We start from the raw sequence: 24,706 nt of genomic DNA on the forward strand, positions 1-24,706 counted from the left end.
TATTTCGAGTAGATTTCCCCACCATGTTATAGTTCTGGGTGGAAATTTTAATTTGCCGGATATAGACTGGGAGACTCAAACGTTCATAACGGGTGGCAGGGACAAAGAATCCAGTGAAATATTTTTAAGTGCTTTATCTGAAAACTACCTTGAGCAGTTAAACAGAGTACTGATTCGTGTCAATAGCATATTACACCTTCTGGTGGCAAACAGACCCCAACTATTTGAATCAGTTAATGCAGAACAGGGAATCAGCGATCATAAAGCGGTTACTGCGTCGATGATTTCAGCCGTAAATAGAAATATTAAAAAAGGTAGGAAGATTTTTCTGTTTAGCAAAAGTGACAAAAAGCAGATTTCAGAGTACTTGATGGCTCAACACAAAAGTTTTGTCTCAAGTACAGATAGTGTTGAGGATCAGTGGACAAAGTTCAAAACCATCATACAATATGCGTTAGTTGAGTATGTGCCCAGCAAGATCGTAAGAGATGGAAAAGAGCCACTGTGGTACAACAACCGAGTTAGAAAACTGCTGCGGAAGCAAAGGGAACTTCACAGCAAACATAAACATAGCCAAAGCCTTGCACACAAACAAAAATTATGCGAAGCGAAATGTAGTGTGAGGAGGGCTATGCGAGAGGCTTTCAATGAATTCGAAAGTAAAGTTCTATGTACTGACTTGGCAGCAAATTCTAAGAAATTTTGGTCCTATGTCAAAGCGGTAGGTGGATCAAAACAAAATGTCCAGACACTCTGTGACCAAAATGGTACTGAAACAGAGGATGACAGACTAAAGGCCGAAATACTAAATGTCTTCTTCCAAAGCTGTTTCACAGAGAAATACTGCACTGTGCTTCCTTCTCTAGATTGTCGCATAGTTGACAAAATGGTAGATATTGAAATAGACGACAGAGGGATAGAGAAACAATTAAAATTGCTCAAAAGAGGAAAGGCCGCTGGTCCTGATGGGATACCAGTTCGATTTTACACAGAGTACGCGAAGGAACTTGGCCCCCCCCCCCCCTTTCTTGCAGCGGTGTACCGTAGGTCTCTAGAAGAGAGAAGCGTTCCAAAGGATTGGAAAAGGGCACAGGTCATCCCCGTTTTCAAGAAGGGACGTCGAACAGATGTGCAGAACTATAGACCTATATCTCTAACGTCGATCAGTTGTAGAATTTTGGAACACGTATTATGTTCGAGTATAATGTCTTTTCTGGAGACTAGAAATCTATTCTGTAGGAATCAGCATGGGTTTCGAAAAAGACGGTCCTGTGAAACCCAGCTCGCGCTATTCGTCCACGAGACTCAGAGGGCCTTAGACACGGGTTCACAGGTAGATGCCGTGTTTCTTGACTTCCGCAAGGCATTTGACACAGTTCCCCACAGTCGTTTAATGAACAAAGTAAGAGCATACGGACTATCAGATCAATTGTGTGATTGGATTGGGGAGTTCCTAGATAACAGAACGCAGCATGTCATTCTCAATGGAGAGAAGTCTTCTGAAGTAAGAGTGATTTCAGGTGTGCCGCAGGGGAGTGTCATAGGACCGTTGCTATTCACAATATACATAAATGACCTGGTGGATGACATCGGAAGTTCACTGAGGCTTTTTGCAGATGATGCTGTGGTGTATCGAGAGGTTGCAACAATGGAAAATTGTACTGAAATGCAGGAGGATCTGCAGCGAATTGACGCATGGTGCATGGAATGGCAACTGAATCTCAATGTAGACAAGTGTAATGTGATGCGAATACTTAGAAAGATAGGTCCCTTATCATTTAGCTACAAAATAGCAGGTCAGCAACTGGAAGCAGTTAATTCCATAAATTATCTGGGAGTACGCATTAGGAGTGATTTAAAATGGAATGATCATATAAAGTTGATCGTCGGTAAAGCAGATGCCAGACTGACATTCATTGGAAGAATCCTAAGGAAGTGCAATTCGACAAACAAAGAAGTAGGTTACAGTACGCTTGTTCGCCCACTGCTTGAATACTGCTCAGCAGTGTGGGATCCGCACCAGATAGGGTTGATAGATGAGATAGATAAGATCCAACGGAGAGCAGTGCGCTTCGTTACAGGATCATTTAGTAATCGCAAAAGCGTTACGGAGATGATAGATAAACTCCAGTGGAAGACTCTGCAGGAGAGACGCTCAGTAGCTCGGTACGGGCTTTTGTTAAAGCTCCGAGAACATACCTTCACCGACGAGTCAAGCAGTATATTGCTCCCTCCTACGTATATCTCACGAAGAGACCATGAGGATAAAATCGGAGAGATTAGAGCCCACACAGAAGCATACCGACAATCCTCCTTTCCACGAACAATACGAGACTGGAATAGAAGGGAGAAGCGATAGAGGTACTCAGGGTACCCTCCGCCATACACCGTCAGGTGGCTTGCGGAGTATGGATGTAGATGTAGATGTAGAAATGTGTTTGTCGCCAGGGTAACTGCTGAGAAATAAATATGTAGACATGAAGTATAAAAATGTAAAATGTTAATAAAGTCTGTTATATTTAGAAAGCTTTAACAATTTTCCTGTAAAAAAAATTCGAGACATTACTTCTCAACATACCCTTCTGGTACTGACATGATCAACAGCTGCATGTATAAAGTTTGCTATTGGACATCAATAATTACTAATCTCTGCTTCACTGCTGAAATCAGTAACTTCATTAATCTGAAGCCAAAAAGAAAACTTGTTCAACTGGGCATAGCTGACATCTGTCACAAATTTTACAGACAGATGCCTACAATATGGTGTGTGGCAATATTTAAACACAATGTCAAAGCAGCATTATAGGTATTTTGTATCTTACCTCACAACAAATGCCTGGTGTGAAACTATACAAGTTTTTCTCAAGCTCTCTGGCTGCCAAGCTCTCAACAGGAAATGCTTTGCTAGACCTGTTTGCAAAATCTCCTGCTTTGTTTCTTAGTTCAAAGAACAGTTTTGGTAATGGATAAACTCTGAAATTCTCTGGTACTTGAACTTTGGGATATTCTTGCATAGCTAGAAGAGAAAAGGTGTTGTCAGAATCAAACATGAAGCATGATCATCATTTCTCAAAATGAAGATAAAAAATTGGGGTAAATCTTTTCTTAAAACTTTTGTAACACAATATGTTTTATACATGTGAATACGTTATAAAAATATCCATTACTAGTAAGTAGTTCCCTGAAAATGCTTTAAATGCTTTGCTGATAATAGAGAATCAGGAGAAATAAATGGCAAAAATGAAGCAGTCATTAGACTGTAGGCCATGCTAGGGTAACAAGGCAAGTATTTTTTTGAGTTTCAGTCTGGCAATGCTTTATAACTTGCTTATAATCAACATACCATTATACTCTAGGAGAGAGTGGAAGTTTATGAATGTATAACTCCCTGATTCAGCTACCTACTTACAGTTTCTCTTCTTCTGTCCCTAATAATAAAGTTTTTGCTTTCATTTTTGTCATTTATAAAAGGAAAGAGGGAGAGAAAAATAAAAAGGCATACCTCACATAAACTCTAAGAAACTGAGCTTTCAGTAATTTATGAGCAACTGAAGTTACCAAACTGATGTAATCTTATTGTCTATTGCTAGAGGCACCTGTTTTTCGTAAAGCGCAAAATCGCAAAATTTTACACATTTTGCTGAAAACGCGAAGCTATTTACTTTTAAGGCAAATCGAAAAATAATTGACGAAACTTTGCAAAATCTCGTCATTTGAACTTAACTGCGGAAATTCGATTGGAGTTATGGTAATACAATCCGGATATCGATTGTACACCATTTCGATATATATATAATATATCGAGTATTCCAAAAACATTCTACAATGTTCTGGCAGTGTATTCAGTATTTCATGTTGGAAATCTTTGTCGATCGTCGGCACATTGATTGTGGTAGTTTGTGTTTTGTTTTCGTGCTACAGATGATTAATATGATATTGACAGTTTTCGACTGAGAAAAGGAATTTTCGTCAGAAGGATTTTACGTTTACGACAAAAGTAGGAAGATACTTATGTGCAAATACTGCAATACGTGTGTTGAGTGGCAGAGGAAGGACACGTGCCTGAAACACATTAATAACAGTTCTTCCCATAAGAACAATGAGGTGCTAACGAATACAGGTATAAACAGACAAGCTACGCTCACAGAAGTCACTGCAGCGGCAAAAGGAGCAAAAGATGGTAAAAAAGAATTCATTTTATCGACTACTCGAGCTTCCATTGAGGCTAACATTCCGATGGAAAAAGTTGATCATCCGAAGCTGAGAGAATGGATGAACAAGTACATACCAGGTTTGTGTAATAATTAATTTACCATCTGCTAATCACAACAAAGATTAGGTAATCTCGATAGCCAATAATTTTTGTTGGTCAGAATAGGCCTATATTAAAAATAATTTTTCCTCAGGCACCCTCTTAAATAAAAGTCCTATAACTGGGTAATTTGGTAATTTAATTCATAACATAGTACTCTAATAGCACTTCTATTGACATTTTTAAGGTGTTGGAGACTTACCCTCAGCTGGAAGACTATGGGAAGGTTACATATCTCGAATCATCAAAGAAGAAGACGAAAGATTAAAAGGAACCGTGAAAGACAAAAGAGTTTCAATTCTTTGTGATGAAACGACGGACAGAAAATGGCAGTGTGTGTTTGTGGTTCTGATAAAAGTACTTAGTTGTGGCGATGGTGCAGTTTAGAAATTATTTGTCGGGGGAGTGAAAGTTATTGCAAATGCAAATGCTACAGAATGTGTGCAAGCAATTGTGAGTGTAAAACAGAAACTTGAAATTCAGTACAGAAATTTAGTTTCTACAACTTCAGATTCAGCCCATTATATGGACAAGTGTATAAAGGCAGTTAGGGTTTTAGTTTCAGAAGGGTTAGTACACACACAACGTTGGGCTCATAAATTAAATTTGGTTGGCAATGTGTGGGCTGTGGAACTTTGTGATTTGAACCATTGTGTTTTGCACACAAAACACAACTTCCTTAATACCCGAAAGAGAAAGCATATATTCAGTTCTTAGCTCAGAAATATGTAGGTGCACCCACAAAAGCCAAAAGGATATGTCGCCAAATCCAGAGTGGTGGTTCACCAGCCTCTGCATGCACTGAACTGCTCTGATGCAAATGGCTCCAGGCGATATCTGAATGCCCTCATAGTGGACAGCATCTAACGTCCGGAGGTAGGAAGGACGGGCCGATCCATAGACCACACTGCCATAGACTAAGCAAGATTGAACAAATGCCCTTTAACACTGCAGGAGGTGGGACTGGTCAGCTCCCCATGTTTTTTCCAACAAGGAATTTCAAAATACTCCATGACCGGAAGCCCGTTGTTCGTAGGTCTTTCAGGTGTGGTAGCCAAGTTAATTTCAAGTCAAATAATAAACCCAAAAATTGCACAGTGTTTTGAAAACTTAAAATATGGTCCCCCATTGCAAGCACTGGTTGGTTTAAACTTTGACGAGCACAGTTAAAGTTGATACACGATCTTATCAGGTGAGAAACGGAAACCAGTTGTCTGGGCCCAGGTTTCCAGCCTCATAATGGTCAGCTGTAGCAGCCACGCCATCATCGTAAGATCAGAGGCAAAGTAGAAGATTTCAAAAGTCATCTACAAAGAACATTTGACAGGGCTCCTGACTGTGGAGGAAATGTCATTGATAGTGATGGCAAACAATGTGACACCGAGGACATTGCCCTGGGGCAAACCATTCCCCTGATCATAGCAATCAGACATGGCATTGCCAATGAGATAATGAAAACACCAGTTCTCAAGAAAGGATTGGATCAGAAGCGGCAGGCGTCAATGTAGTTCCCATTCATGAAGTTGGCGAAGGATGTTGTACTTCCAAGTAGTGTCATACGTTTTTTCGAGGTCAAAAAACACACAAACCAAATTGTTTCGGCCTAAGAAGGACTCCTGCATCACCGTCTCCAGTAGAATCAAGTTGTCAAGGGTGGAACAATAGTGCCTGAAACCCCACTGCACATGGCTCGGACGCCCTTGGGAATCAAGCAGCCAGACGAGGCAGCGGTTGACCATGTGTTCAAGAGTCTTACCCATACAACTGGTAAGGGTAGCACTCCGGTAACTGATGGGGTGCTGCAGTCCTTTCCTGGTTTCCTGAATGGAATTAATATTGCCTCCTTCCAAGTCATGGGGTACTGTCCATCAAACCAGATATGATTGAAACAAGAGGGGAGCTGTCCTTTCGCTTTAGGACCCAGATGGCTAAGCATGGCATACAGCATTTAATCAGGTCCTGGAGCTGTGTCTCTGGCTGGGGACAAAGCTGATTCTTTTTTTTCCATATGGAGAATGGAAGGTTGCAGATTTCCTCATTGTGTGAGAAGAAATTGAGCTTCCTGACCTCCACAGTCCAATGCAATGCCTAAACAGCAGAAGCTTGTCTGGATGATGTAGAAACAGACTAGAAGTGTTCAGCTAAAATGCGAGTCATGTCTTTCTGGTGTATCCATCAAGATGCCATTATTTGACAAGGCCGTAAGGGGATGTGCAATACCCTTGCCTAACATCCGTCTTATTGATTCCCAAGCTTACACAGCAGAAGTGGATCGATTAAAGGAAGCCACGAATTCCCTCAAGGAAGCCCTCTTTCGTTCTCCGATCACTCGCCTTGCATGTGCTCCCGCAGACCTAAGGACCTGTAGATTATCTGTAGTTGGAGAGTGTTTTGAGTTCCGCAGAGCTGTCTGTCTGGCCCTGATTGCCAATTGACAGTAGTCATTCCATCAAGGTACAGGCTGTCGTCTGAGGTGGTTACTAGACCTGGGAATGGATTCTGCGGCAGCATTTTGGATCTCACGAGTGATATTGGCCATCACCTCCTGTACACAATCCTTTATTTCAAAAATTGCCTGTCAACTGTACTGTAACGAATTTTTCCTTTGTATCATCCATCTGTATGGTCTACTGTTGGCCACCATCCCAGACCCTAGTCAACAGACGGATTCACACTTGGAAGTGGTCACTAGAATGTAAATCTGTACCCACTTCCCACTGAACTGAGTCTGCAATACCTGGAGAACAAAAACAAAGGTCAATAGCTGAAAAGGACCTTGTAACTGTGGAAAAGTGAGTCTCCTGACCGCATTCAGAAGGCAGATATTCTCAGAATGGATGAGTCGCTTGATCATCTGACCGAGCAAGTAGTAGCCAAGCCACACAGCACATTGTGGGCGTTGAAGTCTCCCACACGGAGGAATGGGCATGGGAGTGTCTGGAAGAGGTCTGCCAGTGCGTCTGCATCCAAAGCTTAATTGGGAGGCAGGTACAAAGAACACACTGTGATATTAAAGAGTGCGAAAACTTTCACAGCAATAGCTTGCATGGTAATGGTAAGAGGACAGGAGAGCAGCTCCGTAATGCAGGTGTGTGTGTGTGTGTGTGTGTGTGTGTGTGTGTGTGTGTGTGTGTGTGTGTGTGTGTGTGTGTGTGTGTGTGCGACTAAGATGCGTTTCTTGTAAGCAGATGCAGATAGGTTTATTCTGGACCAGCAGCTGCAATTCTTCCAAATGTGAGCAATATCCATTCAAATTCCACTGCTATTGGTTAGCATTGGTTGTTCTTCCCTTTCTCCCTCGGAGGGGGGCATTTACCGGGGAGGGCAGGAGGAAAGTTAGCCGGTTCTGTGCTCTCTGGTTCCTCTGATTGGAAGTCCACATCCTGAAGAGCATAGTCTCCACCAGAAAGGGAGAGAGCTCATTGATCCAAAGGTTCAACTACCACTTTCTTGGACTTGGAACTATTTTTGAAGGATGTTTTTCTTTACTGACAGGAGAAGGTGGTTGTCTGGGTTGCGGGGATGGCTTAGTTGGCTTCTGATGTCGAGGAGTGGTATGTGGCCTAGGTGGCAAGCCTACTGCTGACGACTTCCAAACGACATCAGTTGCAAGTGGAGCAGTTCTCCCACAGGTACATCGACAAGTGCATGTGCTCGTACTTGAATCTGTGGTCTGAGTTTGTGTGGAGGCATCACACTTAGTGAATGGTGTCTTAAGGGCTGACAGAAAACTAGGAGCAAAAACCAGTGGTTGCATAGCTCTGTACGCTTTTTTTAGCCTTCACCATAAGGTACGCGTCTCGTTTATTTTCAACTCTTGAATTTTCCTTTCCTCATTGTGAACCCCAGATTTTCTGCTCCACACTCGGTGATCAGAGGAGTTTACATATTTCAGAGGAAGTGTATAAGAAGTTCCTGACTCGTGAACTGAGCGTACACAATTACATCCCATAGTGGTATGGCCAAATCTTTGACACTTGTAGCAGTGCATGGGGTTAGGAACAAACAGGCGAACCGTAAGTCAGATATAGCCCGCAAGGATATGTTCCGTTAATTCTGGAGTACTAAATTTTAGAATTAATGTTGCCGATTTTTCCAATTTGCCACTGACTTTCCCCATGTAATTCTGCACTTCTGCGACACCCATATTTTTCCATTCTTCACATAACTCCGCGTGGTCCACCTCCATTACATCAGAGCAGGTAACTACGCCCTTACTGAAGTTAAGGGTGTTATGTAACTCAGTCTCGACTGGGTAGTCACCTAAGGCCTTGCATCCAAGACACTTAGATATTTGGTTGGAATTAGCAGTTTTAACTTAAAGTGCTCCATTACGAAGTCATCTGACACTTTTCAGACACAGCAATACCTTCCAGTGCCTTGAGAATACAGAAAGGGAATGTCTTCTCAAAGCTCCCCCTTTTTTCCACTTGATTACAATGAAAGTGTTATGACACACTAATGCCCTGTTACTGTGATTCAGAGACTTCTTTTCAGGAGGACTGACCAACCGAGCTCTCTGAGGAGTGGATATGGATGCTGCCAGACAGTAGTAGTAGTTTCATGAGACACTAGGGAAAGGATCATCGACCCGGGCGGAGCCCTGCATGCCTTATACAACTGGGGGGCGGGACGTGCCCCAGAGGTTGCCAGATAAAGACTGTTTTACCTCAACAACCATTCACGTCCACAGCAGGGAGTGAAGCCAAGACCCCCCTCCCATTCTTCGAAACATACAACATTCCACCGCTGCGCCACACAGTGGTCAACTTAAGTATGACGAGAGCTTACAGGGACAGGACTGGTGGCCCTTACCAGTCCCCAGCTCAGGAACTCCGGGGTCGTCAAGCCCGTACTCAACAAACGAATGCTGAGCCCTTGAGAGACAAAAAATTTCAAAATCACAAAGTACATGTCTACATTGACTGCCACAGATTGTCCTGTCTCATCTTCATCTTAAAAAAAAAAAAAATTAAGGGCAGATTATGCCAGCAACCCAAAAACTACACCAAACCATCACTTACTGTGGATCCATTTCCCTCTCCTGAACCATACAAAGGTTTTCTCATTCCCCAGAACCATGCAAGGGTTTTCTCATTCCCCAACGACATAGAATGAAGAAATACGAGAAATTCAAACTGAGGCAACAATCTCAATGTTTATGTAAACCAAAATTGCACACAACAATAAAAAATTATTATTTCATTCAAAATTGGTGCACTACTTTAAGGCCCTTTACCTTCAGGAAAGGAAAGAAGAAATACTTAAATTTCTATTCAATGTTAATATATTTTTCCTTCTACAGAAGATTCAGTTGTTACTGTGAATTAACATTTAATATTATGTTTACTTCTGCTACTATCAGTTTTGCTGCCAGAAGAGCAAAACTTGTTTACTACTATTAGTTTCATTTCTTAACATAATTACTTCTGTATCATTTCAACTTGCCTCCACTCTACTGCCCTTGTTTTACTTTTGTTAATGCTTATTTTATAACTTGTTCTCAAGTCCATTCAACTCATTTACCAATTCCTTTGCCACATCTGACGAAATTACATCATAAAATCTTCAAAGTTTTCACTTCTTTTTTTCTGAACTTGTGACTTTTCTAAATTTCTGTATCTTCTTTAGTAGTTTAACAATGTATGACTGACAAATGTGAGTGGGTAAGTTAAAACCCCGTCACACACCTTTAACTGTATGCCGCCTTTTTGTGTTCAACTCTTTCCACTGCAGCCTGGATTCTGCACAAGTTACTGTAATTTTTATTCTTCTCCTTACATCAAATAGGATTTATATTTAGTGTGTTATCCAAAGATATCCATTGAGCTTTGTCATTTCGCCTAGTTCTTTCTCTGCTGTAGGCACTATTTTACTTACATCCATCTTTCCAGCTATTCTATGCTCTGATATACTTTCTACAGTATATACTTGTCATGGCATCAGGCATTAAGTCGAACTTTGAATAATACACACCAGAGAGAGTTACAACTGTTTATAATAAAGACCATCCATACTTTGAAAGAATTGTCACATTTACTATTGGAAAAAGTTTTTTTTAACTCTTTTGAGGTGGCACCGGAGTTTCAATAGTGCATCAGGTGCTGTCTCAAAAGGGTTGAATTTTGTATACCTGGAGCTTAGCTTCCAAATATGTCAATAACCTTGTTTCTTTAATACTGTGAAAATTTCCAGGTTCAATTTTAAAACTCATTCCTTGAGGAAGCTACTGCTGGTATTTTTTGCTACCATTAACCATTAAGTAGTAGGTTATTCATCTCGTCGCCAAATTTGAATTTTAAATGAGTTCACTCCCAATATTCTCAAACATTTAGGATGAATTTATATTGCTGATATGCCGTCCATCATGGAAAAGTGAAATGTCACAATTTGGACATCTTACATGGGTCATTCCATGCAAAATGGTCTAGAGGCTCCCACATGACCCTCATGGATTTTGATGAAATTTTGTATGAAAATTCACACATGTTCTCAATGAACACTGGTGAAGTTTCAGTTTCAGAAATTCAATACTTGTAGAGATATAGTCACTTGTCTGAAACCATAGCACAGGTTCCAACAGTGCATCCTTTAATTTTCAGCAACTTTGAGATGAGATATATCTAAGTACCTGCATGAAAGAAACAAAACTTGGCCATCTTACACAACTTTTAGATCTCTTTAAAGTAAAATATTAAGAAAAGGATTTCTGAGCAATTTTCATATAGATAATTTGAAGCAAAGTTGGGTGAAAAAATAGCTGTTTAAAAAAATGCGAACTTTAGTTTTTTATACACAAGGTCTTAGAATATAAAATGTCATTCTCCTATTGCTTTCAATTATTTCACAAATCTAGGGTAAAGTTGACAATTTTTCAAAAAGTACTAAAAATGGGTATTTTTAGTCAAATTTTTCAAAAAAGTGTTTTCTCCAAACTCTTCCAAACTATGGTCATTAGAAAGAGCGTATTCTAAATTATCTAGAAAAGTGGATTTGGTTTTGCAATGCAAGCATATAAGGCCCTAAAAAGTAACATCATTGAAGAGGCGCCCTGGAAGTTTGAACACATTTTTCTGGCACTCAAATTATACCTGAAATCTTTTATTTTGCCTTATACATGTTTATTAATGTTTGGGATAAGTGAAATAAGAAGTCCTGATGAATAGGACCTAGCTTAAGTCCGAATAGCAAAAGAATAAAAACAGAAACAATGTTATTTCTTAATTGTCACCCCCCTCCCACTCTCTCTCATTGCAAGCTTGCTCTTGCTGCTAACCACTTTGTTGTGCCTCCAATCCCATCACAAGGTGATTTCCTGTGACTATTAGCAAAAAAATTACATTCGGCTGTCATTCCAAAATCACTCTTATGATAGCACAAATTTAGGAAATTCTTGAAATTTTTATATTGAGCACTGGAGCCATCACTGAAATAATGAATGTGGGATTATCTGTGCAAACCGTGCTTTTATATATTTGATGAGCTCCTTGACAAAAACGTGAACTGTAATAGTGTCATGCCGCAAACAATCACTGATAATGCAAATCTTAAAGATTCTACTTTCTCATTTTGACGAAAGTAGATAACAAATGGATGAATTGTTGCTTGACTATTGTCCCAGTGGAAGCCTTGCACAGCATCCTGAATGATAAAAGAATAATTTTCTGGAAAACCCATTACGACAATAAGCTCTTCGTCTTTCAGATGACATTTAAGGCCTTTGAGATGCAAGCTTTGATGCTTGGCAATGTAATGATGGCATGACAGACTCCATATTTTATTTTGTATATCTTCAATAAATTCAGCCACTACCATTTGCCTCATGTCCAGTGTGGCCCGATCGGTATGCATCCATTGCTTAAACACAATAACTTCCTGTGGCTCATGATGCAGGAAATAGCTGGCAATTTCAAATGCTATAGCTTTGGGCCCAGGACACCTTTCTCAGCGATGTAGCATGCACTGTTTAGAGTTCAAACTGCAAATTGTCTTGCTGAGAATCTCCTTATAATTTTCACGTATACCAGCTCCGCTAAGAATAAGCTTAACATTTTGGTGAATTGCACAGACGCAAACTGCATGCATTCCAGCTGATCCTACTGTTACACACCATTTGGATCTAAGTTCACAAAACTTTGAGAACCCTATTTCTGGACCATTTATATTCTTATAGATAACATACATTTCCCGTAAATTGCAAAGCAACAATCTTTTCTGCATGTATGTCTTTCTATCTAAAAGTCGAACTGAAATACTATCTTTTTTTTCCAGGGCACACCCTACTTTACTCATCATCTTAAAAAAAATTTCACTCTCTACTAGCAACTTCTTCTGGTAATTTCCTGCTTTGCCTTTTCTCGGGAAGTGCCAGAATGCCCTTCTCTGCCTTAAGCTTCTGAGCATTCTTCACCATTCTTTCGGACACGCCGAACTGAGCTGCTGTTTGTCTGACTGTCCAACTTACAGGTGCCAAGGTTAAAATTTGCATCTGTTTTTTGTGAATTGCATTGTACATCTTGGCTTTCAGTTCAGTCAGCAAATGTGCATAGTCGGCGCAGTTTGCACATTCCTTAATTTCACTAGCATCTTCAATTGGTTTACTCCCATTGCATTTACAATTCTGTTTTTAATCACACTTTGAGCCTTTTGAATTTTCTTCTTCACATATTGGGGCTAATCTCTGTAGCTTACTGCTCTCTTCAGGGGTGAAATACCGTTAGACAATAAGCTACTATTTAATTCTTCTTTTGGTGTAAAGTCCTCATCAGAATGTGATGATGAAGCTGATAAAGCTTCGTCCAAGTGTTTATTTAAGGTAGTCCTGCAAGCCGGACAAATTTTCTGACCTGGCTTTATGTTATTAGCAAGCTGCTTCTTCAACATATCAGAAGCCTTATTAGCTGTTTCAATATCAAGAGTGTGAATTCCTGCCTTAACATTACGATTCACCTTCCCAAAGGAATTGAAGCCTTTTTTTTTATACCTCTCATATTGTGTCAATATGTATGGTGTAGGCAAACTTGAAAGGCAATGTCCAGCTTTGCTTCAGAACTCTTTTTCCTCATCACTAAAATCCGCAAACCATTTTAAAGCAGCTTTTTTGGCAAAGAAATTGACGTGACACTTTGTTCCACTATTTCCTTGCCCAAATGAGCATCAAGGTATGCTGTTCCCTTCTGCATCCATATCTAATCAGTAACTAAGTAATGTATTTAGTGCAAATTATAATCTGCATAAATTTCAGACAAATTGCTACTGAATGAAATTATACACAATGTATAATACCAATAAAAAAATTAATAAGAGATATTGCTATAAAAGACACAATCCAAACAATATTTTGTAAATTAGATTACAAACTTTGATGGTCTTACGAATCACTGAACAAGCCACACTCAGTCAAGAGAACCCACTCACTATGCTGCAAACACACCACTGAAATACTGGTTGTTCAAACAAGGCGCACAATAATGAAACCGATTGTTAAAGTAATTACTGCCATTGTATTTTCTATAAATAGTGAATCTTGTGAATTTTCTGTGTGAAACTAGCGGTTACGTATTTACCAAGGTAGTGGGCTACATTGAAGTGTGATTAAATACAAAATTAAAACTCTTAGATGTTTAACCAACCAATTTCACATGTTTCCCTAATAACTTTAAGACAAAAATTCACAGGTTACAACACCTAGGTATTAAAATCTCTGCAATATTGATTGGAAAATTTACATCACTTGATGCATGATTCCAGCAAACAGATTCTTTTTTGGAAAAAATTTTTATACAATTGAATCCAAATATTGGGTCTTCATTTTCCACTTGCAAATATTTACAATTTTGAGAAGTACAAAAAATATGAAGCTATTTTTCATTGAATTCTTTATGATCTCTCTCTCTCTCTCTCTCTCTCTCTCTCTCTCTCTCTCTCTCTCTCTCTCTCTCTTTTTACAAATGGGGAGAGTTCTATGCAGATGAACACTTACGATAAAAGCAGAAGGGTCACTTCTCATAGATAGTTTTCAAGTTTTTCTGACAGTCTCATTGCCTATTTACCAGATCTTTTTATTTCAACTATTCAAGGCACTAGTAAACATTTATTAGGCATAATAAAAGGTTCCAGGTATAATTTGAGTGCCAGAAAAATGTGTTCAAACTTCCAGTGCGCCTCTTTGATGATACTTTTTAGGGCCTTATATGCTTGCATTGCAAAACCAAATCCACTTTTCTAGATAGTTTAGAATATGCTTTTTCTAATGACCTTAGTTTAGAAGAGTTTGGAGAAAACACTTTTTTGAAAAATTTGACTAAAAATACCCATTTTTAGCACTTTTTGAAAAATTGTCAACTTTACCGTAATTTTTGTGAAATAATGGAAAGCAATAGGAGAATGACATTTTATATTCTAAGACCTTGTATTGGTGAGTTATGGTGTGCAAAGTTTCATGTACACCCCACAATTACTTTTGGAGAAATAAAAAACTAAAGTTCGCATTTTTTTAAAAAACAGCTATTTTTTCGCCCAACTTTGCTTCAAATTATCTATATAAAAGTTGCTCAGAAATCCTTTTCTTAATATTTTACTTTAAAGAGCTCTAAAAGTTGTAATAGATGGCCAAGTTTTGTTTCTTTCATACAAATACATACAGAGATATCTCATCTCAAAGTTGCTGAAAGTTCAAGGATGCACTATTGGAAGCTGTGCTATGGTTTCAAACAAGTGACTATATCTCTGCAAGTATTGAATTTCTGAAACTGAAATTTCACCAGTGTTCATTGAGAACATGTGTGAATGTTCATACAAAATTTCATCAAAATCCACTACGGTCATGTGGGAACATTTCTCGATATTAGATCACTTGGCACAGAATGGCCCACATTCTAAAAACAGTCAGGCAACATAGCACTTCCTCTCACATACATATCCAGGAGAAAACCGTGATAAGAAAATTATAAACTTGAGTTGTCGTCCATGTACATAATCAAAAATGAGACATGAAAGAAGAAAGTGATAATGGCACCTGAAGCAGTCTCCACTCTGAAGACGCTTACAGAATAGAGACCCTGATAAAGAAAATGAAGACTTTTTTATGACAACAAAGAAGATGGATTTCTTCTCCATTTGAACAACACACACAAAAATATTCTGCAGATCCAGTTATTACCTGACTTCCATTATTGCACAACGTGTATAAGCACAACATAAAATTTCATGGATATTAGTCACCCTAACAAGGATACAATACCTTTTTCCCTAGTCCTCATGACTTAAGTGCTAAAATCTTTTTTAATGTTATGCTACATGTTGTGACAGAGAGAACGTTAAATATGCTCTTAATTGGTCACACCAAGTATCATATTTATCGAACCGTAAGACTAACTCCTTTGGAAATTTTTAACATATTCTGACTGATCAAAATAATAATCTTTTTTATTGGATTCATTCCAAACCATGTGGTCCAGGTAAAAAAAATGATTGTTTCCTATCTCAGAAAAACTTTATCTTTGCTGGGTGAATCCCTAATGTTTTGAAAGCTCAAAAACATCTCAGAAAATGTTTACTGTTTATGATTCATAAATGGCGGCCATTTTTGTTTCAAGCCACAAGAGTTATTTTGCATTTGCAAGCATCTGCAATTTTTAAAATCACTGCATTGTACAGACTATAAGATGCGGACTTTTCCTTCAAAAAACTGCCAACAAAATTCACGTGCATCTTATACTCGAAATTAAAATTTCCAGTGTTTGATTTAAAATTCCCACCAGTCTTAAAAACTGGCCATATACCTGATGCCTTGGGTAACTTATCTCTATCTGGCAACAGCAGTGCACCAATGCGATGAACACGAGTTGCGGGGATTCACAAGCTTGCTGACACTGTCTCCCTCCTGCCCCAACATCACAGAAGCCCAGAAAACTGTCTAGCATACAATGCGTCACTGCAGTCTATGGTGACAGTGAACTTTAATTGAAAGTGGTTTAAGTTATCTGTAGCAGTATAATATTTTTATTAGTAGCTAGTTTTGTAATGGAAAAAATTATTCAAATACGTGCTCGTAAGCTAGCTCTAAAGTGTAACTTAACAGACTTCAAGGGTGCAGTTGGTTGTTGCTATAGGTTTATGAAGCATCAAGGAGTTAGCATGCAAACCAAAACCAAAGTACCTCAAAAATGTCGCAAGAGTATGAACAGAAATTATGTTTCCATTGCTTTATTATTCAAAATCGAAAGCTAAACAGTGTGGAACCAAGTCAGACAGCAAATATGGATGAAACCTCTATGACTTTGATGTGCCGATTAACAGAACTGTTGTGATTGAAGGTGCTAAAATTGTCACTATGAAAACAACTGGACATTAAAAAATACAGTACACTGTTGTCCTTCCAAGCTGTGCTGATGGTATTAAGCTTAATCCAATCATCATTTTCAAGTGCAAAACAATTCCAAAACTTTTTGAAATACCGCCAGGTGTTGTTCATGTACATGACAAAGGTTGGATGGACAAGGCTGTTATGAAATAATGGATTACCAGAGTGTGGGAGAGAAGGAAAGGTGCTTTATTGAAGAACAGTTCTCTTCTTGTGCTAGATCAATTTAGCAGTCATTTGGAAAATTCTGTGAAACAGAAACAGACAGGGAAATACAAAGCTTCTTGTTATTTTGGGAGGACTTATTTCACACCCTCTTTATGCCTTGATAAATAAACTGTTTAAGGTGTAGATGACAGAGGAATGCAACAAAACGGATGATGGATGAAACCCAACATGAACTCGCGTCAAAGGGAGCTTTAAAATCACCTACGAACAAGCGCGTCAGTGGATCAAACAGACGTGGTCTGCGGCATCCCTGTCAATTGCAGTGAAGACCATCTTACATATGAAGAGGAGGAGGAGGAGGAAAAAGGAGAAAGTTCAGATGATTTTCAGAGATTTTAGAGGACAGTTCAGTTTTATAAACTAAGATTTTTTTAGTTCGGCTTTTCAACTAATAATAAAAATGTTAAATTTTTTTTTAAGATTGCTTAAAAATTAAGGTGTGTCTTATAGTCCGCTAAATACAGTATTCAGTGATGTGTTGCCTTAGGCAGTTGCAATAAAGAACAATTATTTCAGCAAAAGCTGGCCTACAAATTAAAACCATTACCGCCTAACTTAACATATTCCTTGGTATATTTTTAACACCCTCAAAGTTATTGGTCTCAAATCAAAAAACTCATTTTTTGAACAGTAGGTTTTTCAAACAAGGGGTAATTTCTCGGCCTTAATATTTTTTGTGCTATTACATTATGTAACAGTTACTTTTTACAGAGTATCACTGGTGAGTAGATTACATTAAAAGATACACCATTTTAAAAAACATATTTTTTGAATTTTTTCATTTCTTGGCCTGCAATATCTTTGTAAGTGGACGCGATAAAAAATCTGTAAATCACGCACTTAACAGATTTTTACGACATCAAACTTCAATATAAATTTCAACTATGAGATTAAATTGTATGTTCTGAAAAAAATACAAATGTGAGTAAAAAGTGAGTTTTAACATCTGCGATATAAGGCTACTGGAATAAAGTATTGGGATACTGTGTAAGTTTGTAGCATTTTTCAGTAAGTTTGATATACACATAACAGGACTTTAGTCGCCAATAATAAACTGTACTCCTCTATTTAAAAGACTGCCAAAGCTGCAGTAGCTTTTCAATATCGCAACTGTAGAAATCACATGATTTTGAGACCAATAACTTGTCGAGCCATGTTTGGATCGCATTTCCATTCAGGGCAGGAGTTCTTTGAAAGTTGTTTGATAAAGCAGAAAAGGTGAAAATCCGAGGGCGCAAGAACAGATGAATAAGGTGGGTGCACAATGACTTCCCAACCCAACTCGTCTATAGTGATTTTTTTTGTCAGTCTAGAAGAACGGCAGTGGGCATTATCACGGGGAAGCACCACTTCCGACATTCTTCGAGGTCATTTTTATTGGACTGCATTTGCAAGATGTCTCAGCTGTTGACAGTACATGTCAGTAGAGTCTGTTACACCTCGGGGAGGGGAAACAATTTGTACATATTTAACTGGAATCCCAACTTAATCCTCCTCAGGTTTTTAAACGAGGTCCTAGATCCCGGTGGGAGGTAAAATATAACGTGCACATACTGATTCTGACAATCAATATGATCAACTTCAGCAATCCACTACAGTTCATTGTCAACACAAGCCACTATGTTTCTATTTTGAAGTTTCAGTGGTACAAGTTCTCCACTCTGATGAAGTTCACGACCAGGGGATGTTGATGTGAACTTCCACCTGAGCAAGTTGTGATACTAGGGCATAAAAAAAATCGAAAGTACCAGTGTCTTTAACCTTCTGAAAAAGAGTTGAATCTTTCCTCCAACACACTGGTGCAGAGTTCTCCTATTTCATCACATTTTACAAAAACATAGGTAATTTCTTTTACCTGTCCTTCACAAAATTAAAAATTTCTTGAGGTACCAATATCTCGTCCTCACACATCCGCTGCAAACTGGCTCTCCTTAAACTGCCATACTACAGCAAGTCCAAAATCTCCTTCATGAAAGGAAATGTTAAATTTTTTCGTTTACATCTGCTTGCAAAACTGTGCCGAGTAGAGTAGTTTGTTTTATATAGTTTGTTAATAGCAGTTGAAAAGTATGCGTTGCTGTAGTGTTGTGTTCAAAGTGGTCACTTATGACACAAAAACTGACTAGTTTATCTTCATCTTTGTAACACATCAAAAGTTTATGAACTGTACCCGAGCCAGATTGCTCGTTGGTCATCAGCGATCGGCTTGTTATCTTTGGCGCGTCCTCGGGCATGAGCGTCCTTGGGTTTTCGGCTGGGGTGCACAGGATGGCAAGAGGCAGTCAGTTTGGAGCAGCCGGTGAGACTGGTGGAGTTGTGGCTCTGGCGTAAGCACATATGTGATGACTGTTATGCTGGGGCTGTTTGCTAACCATGAAACTCCTGCGGCGGTTACAGGTTGCCTGGAAGGCATTTCATATATAAACTGTGCCAAGTCTCGCAGTGAGAGGAGTCAGGAGTTGGTGTTGGCCTAGATGTTTGTACAAATTGAGGTGCCTGTGTGAGGAGCACGGCGTGGACCTGTTGGTTGCATCGTCCTGGCAGCCACCGCAAGCGGATGTTCAGCCAGAATGTCTACAGTTTGTGGTGAGCATCGTGTGAACAAGTTCTCGTAGGATGTGCTCCCAGCCTGACTCTTAGCCTGTGTTACATGTGGGTGTCGACCCCTTGTCTGTTACTGCTTCCGGGTGTCCTGTAAGTTTTCACAGTAAAACTGTGTTTCTGGCTCAGCCTCCGCCTAGAAAGGGGAAGAATTTGGAATTCCTTAATGCTGCAAATTAAACATATAAAAAAAAATTGTTCTTTCAGAATAAGCGCCTGTTTCTTTGGGACACTGCAGTTCAAACAAGAGTGGTGTAATGTTAATGAGTGTTTGTTAATCGTCTCTTGAATATGACCACTGGGTTAAGTTTAGTACCATCAGCGTAACATGCAAGGGCAACAGTTTAGTGCATTTTTTCATGTCCACTTGTTTTTACAGTTACAGTTTTAGCAACTTTCATTGCAACAGTTCTATTACTCAGCATACCAAATGTCAGAGGAGCTACATCCATATTCGCTATTTGGCTTGGTTCCGCGCTGGTTTTCTTTCAGTGTTGAATAATAAAGCGATGGAAAGACAATATTTTCTGTTTGTACTCTTGTGGCATTTTCTAAGGTGATCAGATCTAATTCTAGAAAAGAAACATACACAATGTGATCTAAAGTATCTGGACACCCCCAAAAAACATGTTTTTCATAAGAGGTGCATTGTGCTGCTACCTACTGCCAGGTACTCCATATCAGCGACCTCAGTAGTCATTAGACATCGTGAGAGAGCAAAATGGGGCACTCCGCGGACTAACTAACTTTGACATGGTCAGGTGATTGGACGTCACTTGTGTAATACGTATGTATGCAAGATTTCCACACTCCTAAGCATCCCTAGGTCCACTGTTTCCAATGTGATAATGAAGTGAAAACATGAAGGGACACGTACAACACAAAAGCGTACAGGCCGACCTTGCCTGTTGACTGACAGAGACCGCAGACAGTTGGAGGATCGTAATGTGTAATAGGCAGACACCTATCCAGACCATCAGACAGGAATTCCACACTATATCAAGATCAACTGCAAGTACTATGACAATTAGGCAGGAGGTGAGCAAACTTGGATTTCACAGTCAAGAGGCTGCTCATAAGCCACACATGTCAGTAAATGCCAAACACCACCTCAATTTTTAGGAGTGTAAACATTGGATGACTGAACAGTGGAAAAACGTAGTGTGGAGTGACGAATCATGGTACACAATGTGGCGATCTGATGGTAGTGTGTGGGTATGACGAATGTCCGGTGAACATCATCTGCCAGTGTGTGTAGTGCCTACAGTAAAATTCAGAGGCAGTGGCATTATTGAGTGGTCACATTTTTCATGGAGGGAGCTTGCACCCATTGTTTTGCATGGCATTATCACAGCACAGGCCTACATTGATGTTTTAAGCACCTTTTTGCTTCCCACTGCTGAAGAGCAATTCGGGGATGACGGTTGCATCTTTCAACAGAATTGAGCACCAGTTCACAATGCAATTGCGGAGTGGTTACACGACAACAACATCCCTGTAATGGACTGGGCTGCACAGAGTCCTGACCTGAATCCTATATAATACCTTTGGGATGTTTCAGAACACCGACTTCAGGTCAGGTCTCGCTGACCGACATTGATACGTCTCCTCAGTGCAGCACTCCATGAAGAATGGGCTGCCATTTCCCAAGAAACCTTCCAGCACCTGACTGAACGTATGCCTACGAGAGTGGAAGCTGCTATCAAGGCTAAGGATAGGCCAACACCATATTGAATTCGAGCATTACCGATGGAGGGCACCATGAACTTTTAAGTCATTTTCAGCCAGGTGTCTGGATACTTTTGATCACATAGTGTAGTTAAATGAACATAAAAGCACTGGATATTCAATGAGATTCTTGAAGTCTGAATATTAACTGTGCTCAGAGTCTTATGTTATGACTAGTTTGATGAAAGTAGTTCATTGGGGGTATCCTGCAGGTACTACTTTTATTTTAATTATGTGTTTCTCTGTAGCACCTACTGTAATGAAATTAACTAATTCCTACTTTGCTAAATTTATGTATTGCATCTGTCTCCAACCATAACATTTTCTTCCAATGGCAATGTAGCACTTATGACATTATCAACAAATGACAGCTCTACCCCCTTCCCTCCCTCCAAAATCAATGTGACTTGTAGAATGTACAGATACAGTGACTATAGTGATGGGCAACTAAGACAGCTGCATGACGTGTTCTGCACAGACACTGAGGAAACTTTGCCGAGTCACCAGTGTGCTCTGTCACATTGTCCTACACGTCACACTCCAGCTGTTGCCTACCATGGTAACTAACAACACAAGGGTATGCGTCACATCAGACCACTGTTTTTGCTTTTGCCTCCATTTAGAAAAAGTATATACCTGCAAAGCTCTCACTGTCATTTCTTAATGTAGTACTAACTGGGTTTGCATCAAGCTACCCATTATGAAACAATACAGTGATGAAGTAAATTCAAGCATACCTAAACTAAAACGAAAATGTACTCTAAATGTACCATATGTACCCTGTAACATGAAAGTGAACCCTAATGTACCATATGCATTCTGAAGTGCAAATTAGAGAAGAAGCAGCAGAACGATCCTACTGGTTGAAGTGTCAAGCAGTAAACTGCTGCGCATTGACTCCTGCATTCTTATGTGTGTACCACTATTATATGCAGTAATAAAACAAACTTAAGTAACAAGAATAAAAAACAGCTCTTGCATCTTCAAAATAGAAAACACCACATGTGCATCATACCTTCGTATTCACACAAAGCATCTAAAACATCTTTCACTGCTTCGGAAGTGCCATCAGTACCGTAAGTGTAAATTGGTGGAAATTTCCCATCTTCAACATCATCCTGTAACAATAAGCAATTACACAGATGTAAATAAATAAATCAACTGATGAGTTATTCTGAGGTGATCAACTGAATAACAGTTCTATCTGTAAGTTACTTACAGAACAAGAATATTGACATTTCTGACCGAAAAAAGCTGCTCATCATCACAGATTTCCGCAGTGCATAAATTCACCATTACAGTATACATTGCATCAAATATTCCTTAGGGAGGGGTTATCCGATGTATATCTTCACCCACAGAGGATAGAACAGTACATTACACAGCATGATTTGGTTTGTTGATAAAATTAGGAAAATCATTGCCTCAAAATATTGGAACTAGATGGAACATCCTCTACAATTTGTGTTAGCCAGTTATAATGAAGAGAAACTACAAACAACCTGTAGGATGAAACAAAAGTGACCTTGTCTTTTTTAGTACCATGGGTATTTAGTATACTAGATACATGCCACAGTGAAGATGAAAGAACATGCAAAGGACTTCCTAAAAAAGAAATTGATTGGTGAACTACCAAGACTGTCATTCATCACAGTTCTGAGTAAGGGAAAAAAAGAACAAATTTATCAAACTGTTCATCAGAAGCTGTACTGCACAGTGGCAGGAGAAAAACATCCAATCCTCTCTTGGGTAAAACAGTTTCCAACTTCATATTAATCAGGTTGTGAGGTACCTCAACAAGCATGGCAATATGTTGTTTTGGTGGAAAGCGCAAGGCTTATGCTCTCCCCAAAATTGATTCTGCGCGTGCGCGCGCGCACACACACACACACACACACACACACACACACACACACACACACACACACACAAAAGTTTGAGCACTTCTAATGTTATAATGCTTTGAAATAAGAGGTCAAGAGACAATTTAAAGACATAAATACCATGATTAAGAAATGTATGGAACATGAAGTTGTCATGTACGTGATTTTCTATGCAGGTCTTTCACTATCACACTTCACCGATTCCCCTCCCAGCACGAATATGCTGGAGTCACCTCGCTCATGAGCTCTTTTACTTCAAACAAGTTTCTCATTACTCTACTCTTAAGCTCTGACTGTTGCCACACAGTAACGGAAGAGTTTCATGTACTTGCTAATTGCCTCTCTCATTATGCTACAGCATATTTTCCTCTCTGGCCAAGAGGAACACATCTCGAATACTCCACGCACAGTTGTTGCATCTGGCTAATGTACTGACAGCCTTTCTGACATCCAATACAGTAAATGCCCAGTGTGCGTAACCATAGTTTCTCCTTGATATACCCCAGAGATCACTAATTTTTCAAGAAAGCCCTGTTATTCATCTGACTGCAGATACTTCAGTGAAACTCACAAACAAAGCCATTTTCATAAAATAAAGCTGATCACTGAACTGATAGCTAAAAACTATTTATTACTATTGCATTACGACATTTCATATTTTGTGTCAAACACAAAATGATAAGACAACAGCCTTTATCTCAAATTCTGCAGCATAACTAGTATCATCGCGCACATAAATGATAAAACTATTCATCCCAAAGTATTTAAACTACAGATATTCACACATGAACTACCTTAAGCATTTATAATAAAATATACAGCAAATACAAGATGAGAAGCTGTGCTATTAAGATACCTTCATAAATTTCACTACATTGAGAAGAATTTTTGAATAGTTTTTCTCTGCAGATGATGGTGGAGGGAGTGGAATCTGGTGAGTTTCATCTGATCTTTTCTTTGCCTCAAAAGCATAGCCCAGTGGAAGCTCACCTATGAGAGAAAATTCACATTTAAATATTTGCAAATTTCCAGCTCAGATATTGCTCTTATTTAACAAAACACTTGCCTGGATTGATGAGTGTATGGTAGAAATTAAAAGCTCCTAGTGCAAAATTAAATTGACATATTGCGAGTTCACATGGTATGAACTGCTTTTCTTCGACTCTACAGTAATAATTAACGTGCATGAAATAGAATATCTTTGTCTGAAGACCTGAAAAGTTAAAAAGCTTTGTTATCACTGTGCACAATTATAGTACATTTAATACATAATTTGAGTTCTTCAAATTATTTGCTGCAAACAAAAAGACCTGCATCTAGAAACATAACATTTCAATAATAATTGCAAATGAGTTTCTACATGTCTGCTGATCGGAAAATGCCTGCACAGAAATGAAAATTCTTGAAGCAGAGGAAAAATACAGAGGGGGAATGATAGGGAAGAAAGGAGGGGATGAGTTCTGTACATGTATATAGTCTCTAACCTGTGCCCTAATTAATTCTATCGGATTATACTGACAGTTGTATGTAAGTAAATGCAGAACTGGGCTACATTCATGTGCAATAAAGTCAAATTTGTATGTTCTGTAG

At 39.1% G+C, this 24,706-nt stretch overlaps 1 protein-coding gene across 3 annotated transcripts in view; it reads right to left on the minus strand.

Annotated features, from left to right (window-relative positions):
• The window catches only part of LOC126266666 (protein maelstrom homolog), a 110,687-nt gene that overhangs the window by 56,264 nt on the left and 29,717 nt on the right, over window positions 1–24,706 (minus strand). For all 3 annotated transcript variants that reach the window (XM_049971083.1, XM_049971085.1, XM_049971084.1), the window contains exons 4-7: window positions 24,183–24,329; window positions 23,973–24,106; window positions 22,249–22,351; window positions 2,823–3,016 (exon numbers count right to left, since the gene is read on the minus strand). In XM_049971083.1, the coding sequence (XP_049827040.1) occupies window positions 2,823–3,016; window positions 22,249–22,351; window positions 23,973–24,106; window positions 24,183–24,329 (578 nt within the window). The remainder of the gene's footprint in view (window positions 1–2,822; window positions 3,017–22,248; window positions 22,352–23,972; window positions 24,107–24,182; window positions 24,330–24,706) is intronic.

Source organism: Schistocerca gregaria, chromosome 4 (assembly GCF_023897955.1).
Source record: "Schistocerca gregaria isolate iqSchGreg1 chromosome 4, iqSchGreg1.2, whole genome shotgun sequence".
Lineage (NCBI taxonomy): Eukaryota > Metazoa > Arthropoda > Insecta > Orthoptera > Acrididae > Schistocerca > Schistocerca gregaria.